This window comes from Anopheles funestus, chromosome 3RL (genome assembly GCF_943734845.2).
Source record: "Anopheles funestus chromosome 3RL, idAnoFuneDA-416_04, whole genome shotgun sequence".
In the NCBI taxonomy this organism is placed as follows: domain Eukaryota; kingdom Metazoa; phylum Arthropoda; class Insecta; order Diptera; family Culicidae; genus Anopheles; species Anopheles funestus.
Genome location: NC_064599.1, coordinates 54365398 through 54381646, shown reverse-complemented (window position 1 = coordinate 54381646; position 16249 = coordinate 54365398). Strand labels below are relative to the sequence as shown.

General features: G+C 42.2%; 1 protein-coding gene across 1 annotated transcript; it reads right to left on the bottom strand.

The window, feature by feature from the left end:
* Positions 1–411: 411 nt before the first annotated feature.
* On the bottom strand, positions 412–5185 carry LOC125769430 (leucine-rich repeat-containing protein 15-like). Its single transcript, XM_049438155.1, has one exon. The coding sequence runs from the start codon at positions 4116–4118 to the stop codon at positions 2133–2135; it is 1986 nt and encodes a 661-aa protein (XP_049294112.1). The 5' UTR covers positions 4119–5185; the 3' UTR covers positions 412–2132.
* Between the last annotated feature and the right edge of the window lie 11064 nt (positions 5186–16249).

The following is a 16249-nucleotide window of genomic DNA, read 5'->3' as shown; positions in this document are numbered from 1 at the left end:
TGATGATTAACACATTTCAAACTAACAATAGAATCAGAAGATAAAGAAAAGGAAATCTTTCGAATATTGCGTTTGTGCATGTTTCGCAATCTAGCCAGCCTTCATCAAGGAAGACACCCAATTATTAACAAAGCTCTACCCATACCACCCAGGAAGGAAAGGCGCAATGTTAACGAATTAATCTCAACAGGCGCCACTTCCCGAAATTCCAATCTCATCCCTGGATTCCTTCTGACTTCCATCCAGGTGGCCCGCATCCACGTTACCTTGTCCATCCACAGCAGAGGCTGGGTAATTAAAAACAAAATGACATTATACTTACTGCTTCGTTCATCCAATTATTATGTTTTTTTTTATTTCTTTCATTATTCTTCACAGCATTCCTCGGTACACATATTCTTTAAGACGAGATTTTTCATATCCGAAGTTTGATTTGTTTTATTAATTTTTCTCTTGCTTCACCATGTCTTTCGTTGCTTTCCGTTCGTTTCCTTTCTTCTGCCCCTTTTTGTTTACCGTATCATTTCTTCGCTTACATCACTATACAAAGTATTACTTTAATACGAGTACATTTTTGTGTTGTTTTTTGTTTTTTTTGCTTTTAATGTTTACTGACTATAACGATCTGTTCCATACTGCGCCAAGCCGCATTCCCGTATGCCTACCAATTGGTGTGTATGAATGTATGTTGTGTGTGGTTTAGAAATGTACGAGTTCGTTCGTTTTATTTTTGTTTTGCTATAATATCATCTTTTCCTCGATTATGTTGCTAAACGGTGTAAAAAATGTTCCTTCTCCTTCCACACTTCCATCACATCTTTCCCTTCATATTTTCCCCTCCTTTCTTCCAGTCCTAGCGAAGTGATTTCTCGCCTAATTTACCCGATTATGAACTATGCCCAGCCATACATCCGCGACTGATAATGCGAAACATGACCCTTGGCTGTAGATGACAAATGGAACTAAACCATCACCGAGATGTTTACTTTCTTCGCGTTTTCAGTGCTAGAAAAGTTGGTTCCTTTTCTTCTCCGTTGCAATTTCACATTAACGAACGAAAACGTGCGCAAACGATTAAACGTTAAAACATTGAACAAAACTCGTTTGCTTTTTTCTCTCTTACACACTTCAGTTAAATTTTCACGTTTTCACTTTTGATTTTGCAAATTTAAAAAAATACACACACCGAAAAAAAAACAGTCCATAGCTGGTTGAGCCATAATGCATAACATTCCTGCATGTTTCTTTGCTTATCCTTTACCTTTACGGTTGTTGTAACATCGTTCCCGGGTTTCTCGCTTACCTGCCATCTCTATCAGTATACGTTAAAAAAGTTTATTTACATAATATTTACAACTAACTGAGAAGTTTCCTCCGATGGAAATGGTTACATACACACACAAAAACGCGCGCGCGCGCGCGTACGCACATGGAAACGGTTGTACTGTTTGATTTGTAATAGCCTTTTTGCCTCGTTTAATTTGACTTTGCTATGAAGATGAAGGAAAGGAATATATTAGTCTGTACCTCTTTTGTTTTCTTTTTTCTTGCGTAACAATTAAATATATACGTTTAAGAACGAGAGATTGCTTCGATTGCGTACTCACTTTTTTTTAATTTTTGGAGAAACGACTTTCCATCCCACATATCCTGATAGATAAATTAAACATTGACTAGAAAGTAAAATGCGCTTTATGCATCGGTTTAGTTCCTTTGAAAGTTGGTGAAATTTCGGAACCAAAGAAATAAGGTATGTACGTCCGTTCTAAAACCTAGCGATGAACGAGTTCCTCGCGATATGACTCATCGTAACGCTTCCTTACGGGGCGGGCGAGTTCGCACCCTCCCCAGTGGGAAGCCATCAATAATGAATGCTTGCAATCTCCATCCGAACTTTTCCTCCCTGGCTGGCGGTATGGTTTCCCATCCCTAACAACAACGATGCACGTTAATACTAACTTGTGTGATGAGCCGTAGATACTAGTGGTGAGTTTGGTGAGTTGATACTCTCGTTACCTTCACGAAGGGAGCTTGCTAGTGCTAGTGTGTACGTTTGCTAGGTGTAAAACGGTGTAAAGGTGTGTACGTGTGTGTGATACATGCGTGTGCGAAATCCAATCCTTCCAATTCACTTAGGTGTCGGCCATATTTTTGGGCACTTCGTATATATGGTGCGCGTACTGCGGTGAATAGATCGTGGAGGATTGCGTTTGGGCCGAAACACCCGACACGGTCGAACCGGTCGACGAAAGTGCCGACGAGGACGTCGATGAGGAGGTGGTCGACGAGGAGGTACTCAGTGTACCCTTGGGAGTTTGTGGCAGCGGTGGCTGCTGATGGTGGTGGTGCTGCTGCTGCTGCTGCTGCTGGTGATGATGCTGTTGGGCCGGCTGTCCTCCGTAGCTACCGGTTACGGCAACGATCGAGTTCGGGCCCGACTGCTGGTGGATGTGGTGGGGCTGTTGCTGTTGCAGTGTTGCTGTCGTCACTGCACCATGTCCACCCGAAGCGGAAGCGGCACCGTGCGACTGATAGTGCGGATACGGTAGCGTGTACTGTCCACCGAACGGATGCTGATAGTTCCTGTACGCTGGATGGTAGTTGTACGTGTAGATGTTGCAGTGCGGCTGATGGTACTCCACCTCACCGAGCGACTTCTGCACCTCGACATCCTTTTCCTCGTGCAGCGTGGCGCGCTTATTGCTTCCGCCCCAGCCCATCCGCCGCAGCAAGTCGAGGATGCGATGTCGCAAGCGATACACTATCAGCACCAGTGTCGTGACACTCGCTGCCGATGCAACAATGATGGCACCGAAAATGGCACGCTCCTTCGACTGCAGATGCTGGCAGCCGAGCAGATCCGCCGTTAGCTCGCGCAGCAACTCACCATGAAGCCGGTCGGGACCGTTGCAAACGATTTGTGCGTCTGCTTCAGTTTCGGGATTTTGACGCTGCAGCAAGTTCCTCAACCAAAGCACATTGCAATCGCATACGAGCGGGTTTTCCGTGAGATCAAACTCCACCAAATGTTTCCAGGGAAGAAGTTCCTCGTGGAAGGTTACGATCTTGTTGTCGCGCAGCGATACCTTCCGGATGTGCGGAAGTCCAGCGAAGGAACCCTCGTCCAACTCCTGTAGCTCTTTGTTGGATGCAATTGTAATCGATTCGAGGTTGGGATTAGCGGAAAATGCTCCCGATTGGATCTGTCGCAGGTTTAGCGCACCGGAGATGTCGATCGACTTGAGGTTGGAAAGCCCAAAGAAGGCACCTTCGGGGATAACCTCAAAGTCATTCTGTCCGATGGTGAGATCTTCGAGCCGCTTCAACGCACTCAGCTGTACGGTGGGCACCTTCAGCAGATGGTTGTCCGAGATGTCCAGCGAGCGAATGTTCTCCAAACCTCGGAACGTTTCGCTGGTGATGTTTACCAACATCGACCCATGAATGTCGAGCCGGCGTAGCTGCGTAAGTCCTTCGAACGCACCCGGCAGTACGCGAAACAGTGAGTTGGTGCCGAGGTACAGTTCGGCCAACCCTTTCAGTGGAGTTAGCGAAAGCGTTGGAATGGTGCTGATGGAGTTATCGTCCAAGTAGAGCACTCGCAGATTAGCCAGCCCATCGAACGCACTAGCGTGCAGGGTAGCGATACGATTCTGGCCCAAGTTCAGTTCCTCCAGCTTCGGAAGCGCTTTGAACATCTCACTACCAATCTCATCAATAAAATTGCCGCGCAGATTCAGTACCCGCAGCTCGTCGAGTCCCCCGAACGTGCGGTTGGTAATGGCCCCCAGCTTGTTGTTGTTTAGATGCAGCTGTAGCAGCTTCTTCTGGTACATGAAGATCCGCTCCGGAATGCTCAGCAGATGGTTGTAGCTCAGGTCCAGCATCGTCAGCTCGGTGTAGAATTGTATCGACGAGTCGATCGATTTGATGCGATTGAACTTAATCACCAACCGGCCGATCGATGGATTGAGCGCTATCGGTAGCACATCCAGCTCACCTTCGCCGCACGTCACGTGCAGCTTCTCATCGTCACAGACGCACCGGTTGGGACAGTACGAAACCGCACCAACGGTCGCCACCACTAGCACCAAAAGTCCCACCAGTTGGATCTTCATTGTCGGTCACAAAACCGTCACCCGTCCCTATTTCCCTCAGAACACCGTCACAAGTGGACCGCACGTGAATGCATAGAGCCCGACTTCTTCACGTCACGTCACAGCTTTCTCAAATTGGATGGGGTACACAAATTTTGGAACTCCCGAGAACGGCGAATGCCAATCAACGCTGTGGTTCCAAAAGTTATGGGCACACGTCACGACACGATACGCACGCACGCACGCACGCACAGATGCTACAGATATGCTACAGCACACACTTTTGCAGGAGAAGGCACTTTTGTTTTTGGTTTTTGTTTTGTGTTGCTTGCCAAACAGGGAACGTAAAATATTCAACCGTAATGTCACCCCAGTCCACTTACGGTGAAAGCGCGCACCGAGAACAGTTTACGGGGTTTTGAATTTTCCTTGATATGTTTCTGTCAGTCGCCTAGAGGTTTCGTGCTGACAACAGTTTCCCGCAGATGATAAGACCGGTGCCTTTAATTTCCAGTCTCAATTCACACCGGGCTCGACACAATTTTAGCTTACGTTCCGTAGAGACGTAAACACACACTCACAAACCAGCTTTTATGTGAAGATATTTTCTCTCTCGTCGACGGCCTGGTGGTTCACAAAATCCTTCAGGGTCAATAATGTACACCAACGTGAACAACCGATAAGAAAATACGATCCGTGGGTTTTTGTGGGGAGGGAACGTTTTTTTTTACCGGAAACAGATAGAAATTTTCCAGCTTTTTTCGCACCTCGAAACACCAAACTAGTAGCGTTATGATTTATGATATTTTTTTTTCAATTTTCGCTCACTACAACATTCTATCGGTAATACGATTTTAATGGCCGTTCACGATTTCGAGCGTTCGCGGAAAAAAATGCGCCTTTGACGAAGTTTTGTAGCAAAGATTTTTCGCGTCCGTGCGCCAACACTTTCCCGTTCGGATGATATATTTTGACTGCGGGTCACTCAATAAAATACGCTTGCTTTTATCGGTTCCTGCTTCTAATGGTGAACCGGCATGGTTAGATGCGTGCGGAGAGCGTGAGATTTTCACCTAATGCTTGGGAAAGGTTTGCTCCTCTCTCACCGGCACAGCATAGCGCTCACGCTCATTGACAGCATCCAGGAGAAGCTTGTTGAGCCTCACGACGGGTGCAACATAAAACGAGAATCGGTCACTCAAAAGAGCCTGTAGCATAAAAGTTTGCTCACGTTTTATGCTGCCAGCATAAATCTCTCATTTTGCTGTGTAATTTAGGGAAAGAGAATGTGTAAACAAAACCCACTCAATCTGCTGGAGAGAGAAAAAATAAGGATCTCATTTCTCGGGATTTTCGTTTGTTCGAATTTTCTCTTTACTCTCCTGAGTTCTTCTCGGCAGACTCGGAGAAATTTTCCTATCACGCTCCGCAAAAGGGAAAAACCCTTCACAAAACGGTGAACAGAACCTAAATTTAGGCTCACTGCTTAAGACGAGCAGTGTACGTCGTGGAAAACGGAACGTTCCCATTTGCCGTCGCAGTGACATTGGCTAAAGAACCTCAAAAATAGCTGCGAACTTGGGAAGCGAAACGACAACACCGAAAAAGCGATTATTAATTCCTTCTTCACGCGGGTTTTTCTCGCCACCTTAACTTCAAGGGTGTCGCGTCACAACGTGGAATTTTCCAAGAATTTCCCAAGAACAACAAACCGCGAAGCGCCACTTTTCGCCTCAGACACAAAGAACATTGCCGCGATTTGAAGCGCATCGCACCGTGTGTGTGTGTGTGTCAAAAGGTGGTGCCGCCTTGAACTGGGATGCTCCCAAACATGGTCGGCAGTTGCTAAACGTCGTTTCGGTGCACAGACACGCTTGCTAATGTGGCTGGACGGGAGTGAATTATGTGAAAATGATGGTACCGTCTCGGGAATGTGTCGTCTGAGAGCGCGTTTACCCGTACGGGTGAAATGTCCAACATTCCCATACACGATCGTCTCCTTGCATTTTTGCGCCTGCATATGTGTACGCTTGTCGATGTTCTGCTCCAACCCCAAAGTGAAGCATATCGCGAATCTTGATCGGTATTACCCCTGCTGCAGCCCGTCTAGCACGGCCAGCACTAGTCGAAAACAAATAAAACGTCGATCCAGAAGAAATATTATTCCCAAGCGCATTGATTAATGGTCATCGGTTGCTCCCGGGCAATACGTGGAAAACTTTGGACGGAAAAATTGATTCCGTCTCGACCGTAACCGATGCGCTCGGTATGGATAAGGAAGTCGATTTTTGCAATCAAGGCAAACACACATGCATACACGGTTGAGAAGCATGGTATGAATAGGAAAGAGAAAAAGGGTCAGGAAACGAAAGACTGAACGTAGAAATTGGCAATTGGATATAACTTTCAGGTTTGCAACAGACTCATGAAAAATTGCGTCTAGAAAATGAATCACTCCCAGGCATGACGATTTTTTTTATATGCTTGTGCTTTACTTTTCGGAAAAGATAATTTAATGAAAGATAAAGATGGAATTGAAGTATATTTATTGCTTTAAAATTTTTTTACAAAAATATCTAGAGAACTGTTGGAAATAATATATTTGTAGCGATAGACTACTATCTCAAAATGCTTAAGTACACAAAATCGTTCTTAAAATTATTTACCAAAATATGGAGTTGAATGAAAATAACGATTTTCTTTTACAATGAATTATAACCATGCCTATAAAAAGTTCTTTCGGTAATAAAAATGTTGGAACTTTTAAACAAATTGGAATTAAAATTTTGCATTGTGTTAAGCATCGAAAAAAAAACATTTGAACTTAACGAATAAATAAATATATTTATTATTGGTTTTTTTATTCATAAGGATAGGCTTGGTCGTAATGCTTGGTATTATTTTTGATTTAGACAATTTTTAATTCTGGAGATAAAAATACGCTTCAAAATAAGGGTTAGCTTAGGCTTAGGCCTTTATTAACAAAAAAAAATTGTAACTTACTTTGACTACTTTATTTCGTTACAGAGACTTTTAATTTAATAATACTTTACTGACATTGCACTAAGAAACATCCCCAATTTGATTGCTGAAGAAAGATCCATAAAAATATAATACTTCGCTATTGTTTGTAAAACATTTATGAATAATTGAAACCATATTCTTCATTATAATTAAAAAATTATAGATACAGTTTTGAGGAAAAAATATACATTCAACGGATTTCGAAACGGATTCCGGACGAACATATTGTACAGAATAAGCTACATTTTTCTGTATTGCTTCAAATGTAACTACTATTTAAATATGTACATGGACATTGTGACGAACATTGGTGCAATCGTCGAGTTAGTGCCGTTGACACAAGCTTCGCGAAGAATTGGACGGCACCTGGATATAGAACACGGAACTAAGAAATAATGATTATTTACTGGAGATTCCTACATCTTTTAGAACCTCTTTAAGAATCCTTGTTTTGCTAATGATAATCTTAAGGGAAAAGTTAATATTATTCCCTGCCCAAAACATATGTTCAACTTCTTCCATTTCAGAAAACAGTATCTTTATAAGTCAATACTTATACTCGATATTTACCACATTGTGAACGTTGTGCAAACTTCCCAATATCGAGTCTTGCCTGTGTTAAAATACTCGATGGCTCCTTACTGCTCATGTATTAATATTTTTAATAAGACCTTCGTTATACATTTCATGCATCACAGCGTGCAGACCTTGTTTGAAGAGTTCATATTATATTTTGATAGCAAAAAAACAAACAAGTCATCCTTTTTATATATCCCGTTCTGATACACTCCGTCAATTTGATGATCCAAGCACTGACTCGATTGTTTATGAAACATTTCTAGAGCAAAGCTCTTGCACCGGGTGATCCATTCCTTTTCACTGTCACTATCAACTTCATCATCGCTAAGACAACTTCATCAAGCGTATATATACACACACACACAGACACACCTGACCTAACGGATCCAACCCGATGAAACGCGAAACGCACTCAATCTCCTTGGCCGCACACCTTCCCAATGACTGGCCAAAAATCATTTCCCACTGCCCGCAGGTGTTGGGAACGTGTTTCAAATTCTGGCACCACCAACACCGGTTCGTAGTAGTCCACCGAAACGCAGCCACTCACTCGGTCCGCATAATCTAAACTCCATCCGGCCAATGACTATCGCTATTGATAGCTATTTCCGATCTGTTCCGACACCACACCACCTTAATGTTGGAGTTTCTCACATACGGATGCGGAAAACGTTCTCAACATATCGTCCACAGCGCCACGCAGGTCATCTTAAAACGCTCCCAAACATCGAACATGCAGAACCGTACGGTTTCGCCTCAAGGCATCGAAAACAACGACGGGTCATCCGGGTATCTGGGGCAGGAGTTTTTCGAACGCAGACAAATCTCACCACACGCAAACACTGCACGGCAGCCTAATGAAACTCGAGAACCCGGTTTTTTGAGGTGAGAAGAAAGGGTAGAGTGAAACCACATGGAAAAGCCATCCACAACGTCCCGTCCACGAGAGAGAGGAAATCGGAAAGTTTGAAAATCATGATTAGATTAGTGCCATTTTTCGCATACCGATGGCAGACAGAACCATCGAATCGTATGGTCCCATAGTCTGGCACCGTACCGGAGAAGTTCGATTCTCGGGAGCCCGGCAGCAATCGATAGTACCCGAATTGTTTTAATTGATTCGGGAATCGTATGAATATTTAATGAGCCCTATTCTTACCAAGGCAGGAAAAAACGAAGTCCGATTGACCATGCAGGAATGTAAACGACGAGTGCGTTAGGCAGCATAAAAGAGGGAAGATTTGAAAAACGGGGATATCATTCCATTTCTCGGTGGCGTGTTCCTTGTCTAGTGGTTTAGCTAAAAACATTTCTCACTATTTTCTAAGAATCTCAAGAACCAAAAAGAAAAACGGCAGCCGCATGCAACAACCTTAAACGGTGCGCTTTACCTTACCTTTACCTTTACCTTTACCTTAACGCGCGTTTTAGGAATTCCTTATTCCATCATGGCATCCGGCATACGATGGGAGCGAATTTCATAAAATTAAATTAATTAAGATATGAAAAGTGTTTGTTTTTTTTATTTGTTGGCTGTTTTGGGCTTTCTTTCCACGAAGGTTAAGTTCAAGCTGTTCGGAAAACGAAACCATTTGTTTTATTCACCCAACTCTCGCCATTTCCCATCCTCTAAACGGCAACCATTATTATGGCGCTGCCGGGCACGTTTGGTTCCCAAACTCTTTGTACTGGGTTTTTTTGTTTGTTAGTTATGTTTATTGTAGCAATGCGTGTACTAATTTATTGCTGCTACCGAATTCACCCTCAAAAACCACCATTTCGAAGTATCGAGAGTGATATTTTCGACTCTGAAGTACAACAAAGTACAGAAACAAACAAAAAAAGGTACGTTCAATATCGAGGAAGCGGCCATGAAAAGTAATGTCCGGTCATCAAGATCATTTTCTCATCGCGACCATCACGCGTTAATGCTGGTTAAGACTCATTACAGGTTGGTGCTTTCGGCTTGTGAGGGAAATGATCGCACCACGAGGTTAAATTGTGTTGTTTATCTTCTTTTATGCTACTTTTCCCAGCTTTCCCATATTCGTTAGACTCTCACGCGCACTCCCTTCTGATGTAAGTGGGTAGCTAAGTTAGAACATTCCTTAGGGTCAGCAGGAACGCATCCTGGGTGAAGAAAACAATATGATGAGCATAAGGCAGAAGAGCAGCAACGAATTAACTGTCTTACCCCGATCGGGCGGTTTCCCTGAGACGGCTGATTAGATAAGCCGAATGGGACTGAGAACCTGCGACCATCACGTTCCCGCTTCTTCCGCTTGTGATCTTATGTTCCGATCCGTGAAATTAATTTTCCCCACCCAACCAGGGAAAGCTCATCAGACATCTTTCGATAGCATGGGGAAAAACCCGCATGATCATTTCGATCCTCTTCATTATCGGCCAAAGTTCCTTTCGCGTTTCGGGGTGAAAATATTTTAATTGTTAAGGAAATTGGATGGTGTGAAGCGATCGTCTGCATGGGTTCTTGTTGTACTTATCCGACACCCAGAGGCAGCGCATGTTTACTGGAGCTCGGAGCTGCTGGTTTTGGAAGATCTGTACGGAAGCTTTCCCGCCCCGATATAAACCCTCCCGTTCGTTTGATGAGGCACAACATTTTCATTTCTTTCGTTCTATTTCGATGGACTTCCTTTGCTCTGTGTGAGATGGGAAGTGATGCCGTTTTTTCTTTCTTCATTTACTTTGATGAGATTCTAAAATACACGTCGCGTTTGCAAGAAGTTGGCTGCGGGTGTAGTGAAGATTTCCGATTCGTTCCATGTCGTTTTGGACGTGCGGGAATCGAACGTTCCTTACAGCGTCCAGCACTGGGCCAGGTGATCGCATCATCCTAGACGCGATGCTCCAGTCCATCCCGCCAAAGGGTAGCAACCCTTTCGATCATAATCGCTTTTCGCGCGTTGGATTAAACGTGAAGATTGGTTTGATGAAGTAGTTGGCAGCGTCGGTAGCGTGAAGCAATTAAGCTCACACCGCTTTAGCCAATAAATCAACAGAAAACTCATCATCGCTCCGCATCGGTTCGCATTCGGAGCCAGATAGAGGGTGATTTATTTTTAGCATTTGCTCTTTTGGCTCGTTCCGGCCAAACAACATGACGATGACGACTTTTGCAACAATGAGCTGCTGAGTGGTTAACATTGTGGTTAAATTAAAGCTACTGAACTGTTGGCTCGTTTGATGAAGATCTCAACAGAAGCAATCACACACTGAAGTTAATGTTCGAATTTGATAATTTTCCCGGAAGGAGTCACTTTTAAGAGTTGTGCATCTTGCTTTCTGCTTGCTGTTGTTTACTTATCGATCTTTTATTTTAAATTTTGTTTACCGGTGCATTTGAAAACCTCAACAATTCAAATTTGAATTTTTGAAATTGAAAATTTGAATTGTAAAATAAAAAATTCGATGCAATTAGTTGTATCATCACCAGAAATCACCAGAACCTAGTTCTGGTTCTAGTAAAACAGGTTTGCTGAGGAAAATAAACAAATCAAACAAATTTAAATCCGTTTTGTTCTAATTTATTGGGATCATTTTGTAAATGATTAATGAGCCCACACCGTTTGGTCAGTGCTTGCGGCGAAAGATGACCAACGTTCATTAATCAAACCTTACATTTTGAACGCTTATAAATCAATTGATACATATCGAGCCGATGCCCGCACATGTGCGGAGAATAAATTAATTTCTTAACAATGCCTTTCATACGACGCTGGTTTATGTTCACTTTGTACCTAAATTAATTGTTTTTTGGTTGTATTACAAATACTTTTGTAAAAAAAAAGCTTATGATTTTTTTAAAGCAACAATTTAGCAGGCTTAATTTGAATCGCTCGCCACCTATCTAATCATTTTCCAATTATCAGCTCCTCATGCAACTTGCCACGTAAAAATGTCCCTTTCGATAAATTACATCAACAAGAAAACAAAAAAAAAAAACAAACATCAATAGGGTTTTTAACACTCCAAAAATCCATTAGTTTACAACTTAATTGAATGATCGATTCCAACCCCGTTATTTATGGCGTAGACACTTACAAATTGAATTAATTTACCCACCAGTCCAGCCGAACCATCCCCCTTTTTGGGTGAGTTTTGTATGCTCGAAAAAGTAGATTAAAGCGATTCGACGTCCACACGCTTTTCCCCACGAACGACCGTTTCCCTCCGCTTTCCGACTTCAATCACCCTTTCCGTTAAAGCAGCAAAAGTATCGACAACCACGAGTGAACGAGTTAAAGGCAACGGGACCAAATCGGGCATTTAAGTCTCACGGTGTGTTTTACGTTTTTGTTACTTTTTTGATGGGACGCATTTGTTCATTAGACGTTTGACTTCTGGCTGGGTATTATTTTTTCTTCCAAAGAGGTTGCAGACAAAAAAATAATAACAGGGTCGAAATCGAAACTCTTTCGTACCTGACTAGCGTGTCGCTGGCTAGTCTTCATTGGTCGACTACATGCCTAGTCCGGTATACCGCTTTGATGCGATCGTATCGAAACCAAGAAAAAAATCGAACGAAATAGATAAGAAATGGATCGGTATTCGAAAGCAAAGCGACATAACGAGCGCATCGCATGCCGACTAATCCCGGTAGATAAATAATTCCGATGATAAAACGCTAAAGGAGAAATTCTTTTCCGTTCCCCTTGCGTTCACACCACGCCATGCCAGGAAGTTGCCGTAGAAGAATAAAATAAACGAAACAAACTGACCCAAACCCGAACCTGACCTCTTCATTTTCCCGCTGCATCAAAGCGCTCGAAACGATGGGTTCCGAAGGAAATCGAACAGGATTAAATGGAGTGTGCAGTGAAATTATGATCCTACTAACTTTGTTCACCCTTCTTTGACCGATCTTTGACGTTTCACTGTTTTCTTTCATTTTCCACCCCATACACCCGTGGGGATCCCCGATTAGCCGGTGGCCTTTTCCGAAACTGTTCAATTTCGGCGATCCTTGCCAAAAGGGTTTATCAATAAATTATGGTATTTCCTCACGGTACACAGGAAGCCGAAGGGGTTGTGCCGCTGGTCCGTCTTTCGAGGAACCCTTTCATTTGCTCTACATTCCATGTAGTAGTAAGTGTAGAAAGAGGCAATACGAGAAAAAAGCTTTCACTTGATGCGCTGGTTAAAAAATATTCTAGCATACGTAGCAAAGAAAAAGGGAGAAAAAATGTATCGGCAAGGGTTTATTTTCTTCATTTTCGTTGTTGCGCTTGAAGAAGGAAACAGCTCCAGGCTGACGAATGAAAATGGTGAAAATCTTATTTATGGATTCCATTTTTATGTGCTGCCTGGAAAGTCCTGCAATCGCGCCTGTTTCGTTCCGGAAAAGGGATCCGGTAAAAAAACGGGTAACCAAAATATTAGTCATCAAACTTTAGCAAGAGGTTACGATTTTTTTTCTATCATCCCAAAAATACAAGTAAAAAAAGCTTTCCAAAGGAAATGAGTTTTTCTGCTGAGCGCTTCCTGTACGCCAATCGGTGTCAGTTACGTTGGCGTCCCTTACAAGGTTTGCCGTATCCCTTTAGGTGGCCCAACTCGGGCTACATCCATTAAAGGATTAAAGAGCGAGAAAATGGACAAAGAGGGAAAAGCAATACCCGTACCGATGAGAAGCGTTTTTGATAATGTGTCACTTGCTGTTTTATTAAATCTTTTCTCCAACGTATCGTTTTATGGTTTTTTAAATTTTCATCAAAAATGTCAACTTTAATTCATGCCCTGCACTTTCCGGTTCGAAGCTATCCAAAACGGATTAAATAGATTTGGGCATTGATTTTACATCGAGCACGTCTCACACGATCTTGCCATCGAGGGAACATTGATGCATCGAATGTGGAATGAAGGTGCAAGGACAGTTAAATGAATGCTTACGGGCTCAGTCCAAACGATCAATCAATCATTGTTGCTATTGGGCGTTTGGGCATCAAAAGAACGAAGAAATCAGAGCGGGAATGGGTGCAGATTAATTTTGATTCGACCACCGCTATGGGACAAGCGATCAGAAGCGGGATTGATTTTTGATGTAGTTGTACGGTTTGGGGGGAGAAGAATACAAACAACTGTGGGGGAAAAATAAAAAAAAACCCCGAATCATCTTTTAAATCCGATGGAATAATCGTGTTTAATCTTAATGTGAAAATCGCCCATCATTTGTAAATGCTATTCACAACTAGTAAGCAAATGTGACAGTTGATGGTCATGTTTAATTGTAAAACATGAACAACAATGCATTGATTTTCGAATAAAATGTAAGTAAAAAGCAAATCTAATTATTCTTTCATTCGTATTCAATGAAACGATTTCTGTTAACCTTTGACTGGTTATAAAAAATAACATGCATTATTAATATATAGACACTCGGTCATGCTGTTGTTTGTACACAAATCATAAGGACAAGTACACATTTTATTCATACGATAAGCTGGGAAGCTCCTGATGGTATTGTACAAGAAAACATCTGTAGAAAAAAAAAAACACCACAGTTTGCACAAAAATTGGAATTGATATGATATTGCTTATTTTTTATTAATAAAAATACGAAGGGAATTTGATAAACATTCTTCTTTGGAAAAAATAACAAAATATGCTGTTCGCCAGTCACTATCAGTTTCATTAGGCAATGCGATCGTCGTAGAAAAAGAGCAAAATTGGATTACATGATTCTCATGGACTTTCTCTTCGAGAAGGACTTTTCTTACAATTGATTTACGGAGCTGCAGTACTAGTGATTTAATTATCGATTTCACTCAATCTATTATTGACGAGCTATTACAGGCGCTTTAAACGTTTCTTGAAAATCAGGTATTTCATCTGCAATGAAGTGATTTAATTATGAACCTTCGATTAAACAAACTGTACTTTCAAAGATTCAAATCTGAGAGACGATATGCAAGTACAGATCCGTACGATTTATTCGTTGATGTATTTATTCATGAAGTATGTTGTTGTGCAGCAACAAGTATAAAGTTTAATCGTCTCTACTACATTTAAACTGGTGACCGAAATGTCCAGAATTCCCTCATACACCAGTAGTCGATGTTAATGAATGAATAAACTAATAATTTATTAGGACAATATTGTTTTGAAATATACTAAAACAGGGGAAGTTTGTTTCAGCAACATGTAAAAGCCTTTCGTGTAATGTTTATAAATTGTCGCTTAACTGTCTGTTAACTGAATATATATAAAAAAACTGTGTTTTGTAAACATCAGTTGAAAACAGCTGAAAACCCTCATCCATTTCGTTTAGAAATAAAAAAGCATTTTTTAAAGAAAAACTCTCTTATCAACATTGGTGTAGTGTTGTCAATCAAAACTTATAATGCACATTACAGCCACGTCCTGAACGCTCGAATAAACATGAATAAACTGTTTCCAAACGAGGAAAAAAAATCTTTTTTCCACAACTTTTCTTTACTACTTCTTCTCATTCTAAATGATACCACACACTTTATTAACGATAATGACATCGAAAACCGTGTCCACGAACACTTTTCATATTTAAAAACCCACACAGATGCTTTCGCTCCGGTACCATGGACATGGGCATCTTGATAAAATTATTCAAATTGAATACCGGAATGGTTCATTCGGTGCAAGAGAAATGTCTTCCTCCCGGCCAATTGTTCATCTCGGGTTATTAGATTCATAGATATGTTAAGCACCGGAAAGCGTCCCCGAAACATACGACACACATACGCACACAGGTACACACACACACACACTTGTGCAGTGCCAACAATGGTCCTCTAGCTCAAAAAGATCGGAGTGCTTTTCGAATCATAGATTTGTCTTTCTTATGACAATTTGTAAGATCATAAATATATATCATCTCAATGCAGGGTGGCTCGATGCCTCTGCGACGATCCTGCTTCATTATCTATACATCTTTATAATCCCACATTCATCCCCGAACCCGCCGGTACCGCGAGGGTACCGGACGGAAAAGCTTACGTTCTGGCTCGTATGCTTTTTTCGGGTTCTATTTCATTCACATTCGTAAGAACCCAGCGTATTCCCGGTGTCGATTGGACGGTATTTTCGTGGTGTGTTCTTGATGCTTACCTTGTAGTCTGTAGACATTCAACAGCGTCCACGGGTCGAATAACCTGTTCCAAAAATCTAACCGGGCGAAAACTCTCAGCCATCCAACACGTTTCCCAGCGCGACCGCAAGCAGGTGTATTTCTCACGATCACGCTCACAACGCTTCCCGTCGTCGATTGTCCGGCTGGAACCGATGTACATTGGCCAACCATTGAACGAGTAACTGTCCAAACTACGGGCCAAATCGTATCCTGGGGCATATAAATAATAAAATACCGTACGGATGGCAAACCGTTGTGATATAGTGACGAGCGAACGGACTTTTCGTTCCATTCAGGCGAAGGATCAGATTAAAAAAAGGGTCGATAGTGGTGGTTAGCGTACCGCAGAGACTCCTGGCAGGACAACAGGTTTTTTGTTTTGTTTTTGGTAAAACCCGCCAGTCACCACAGCCGTCACCGC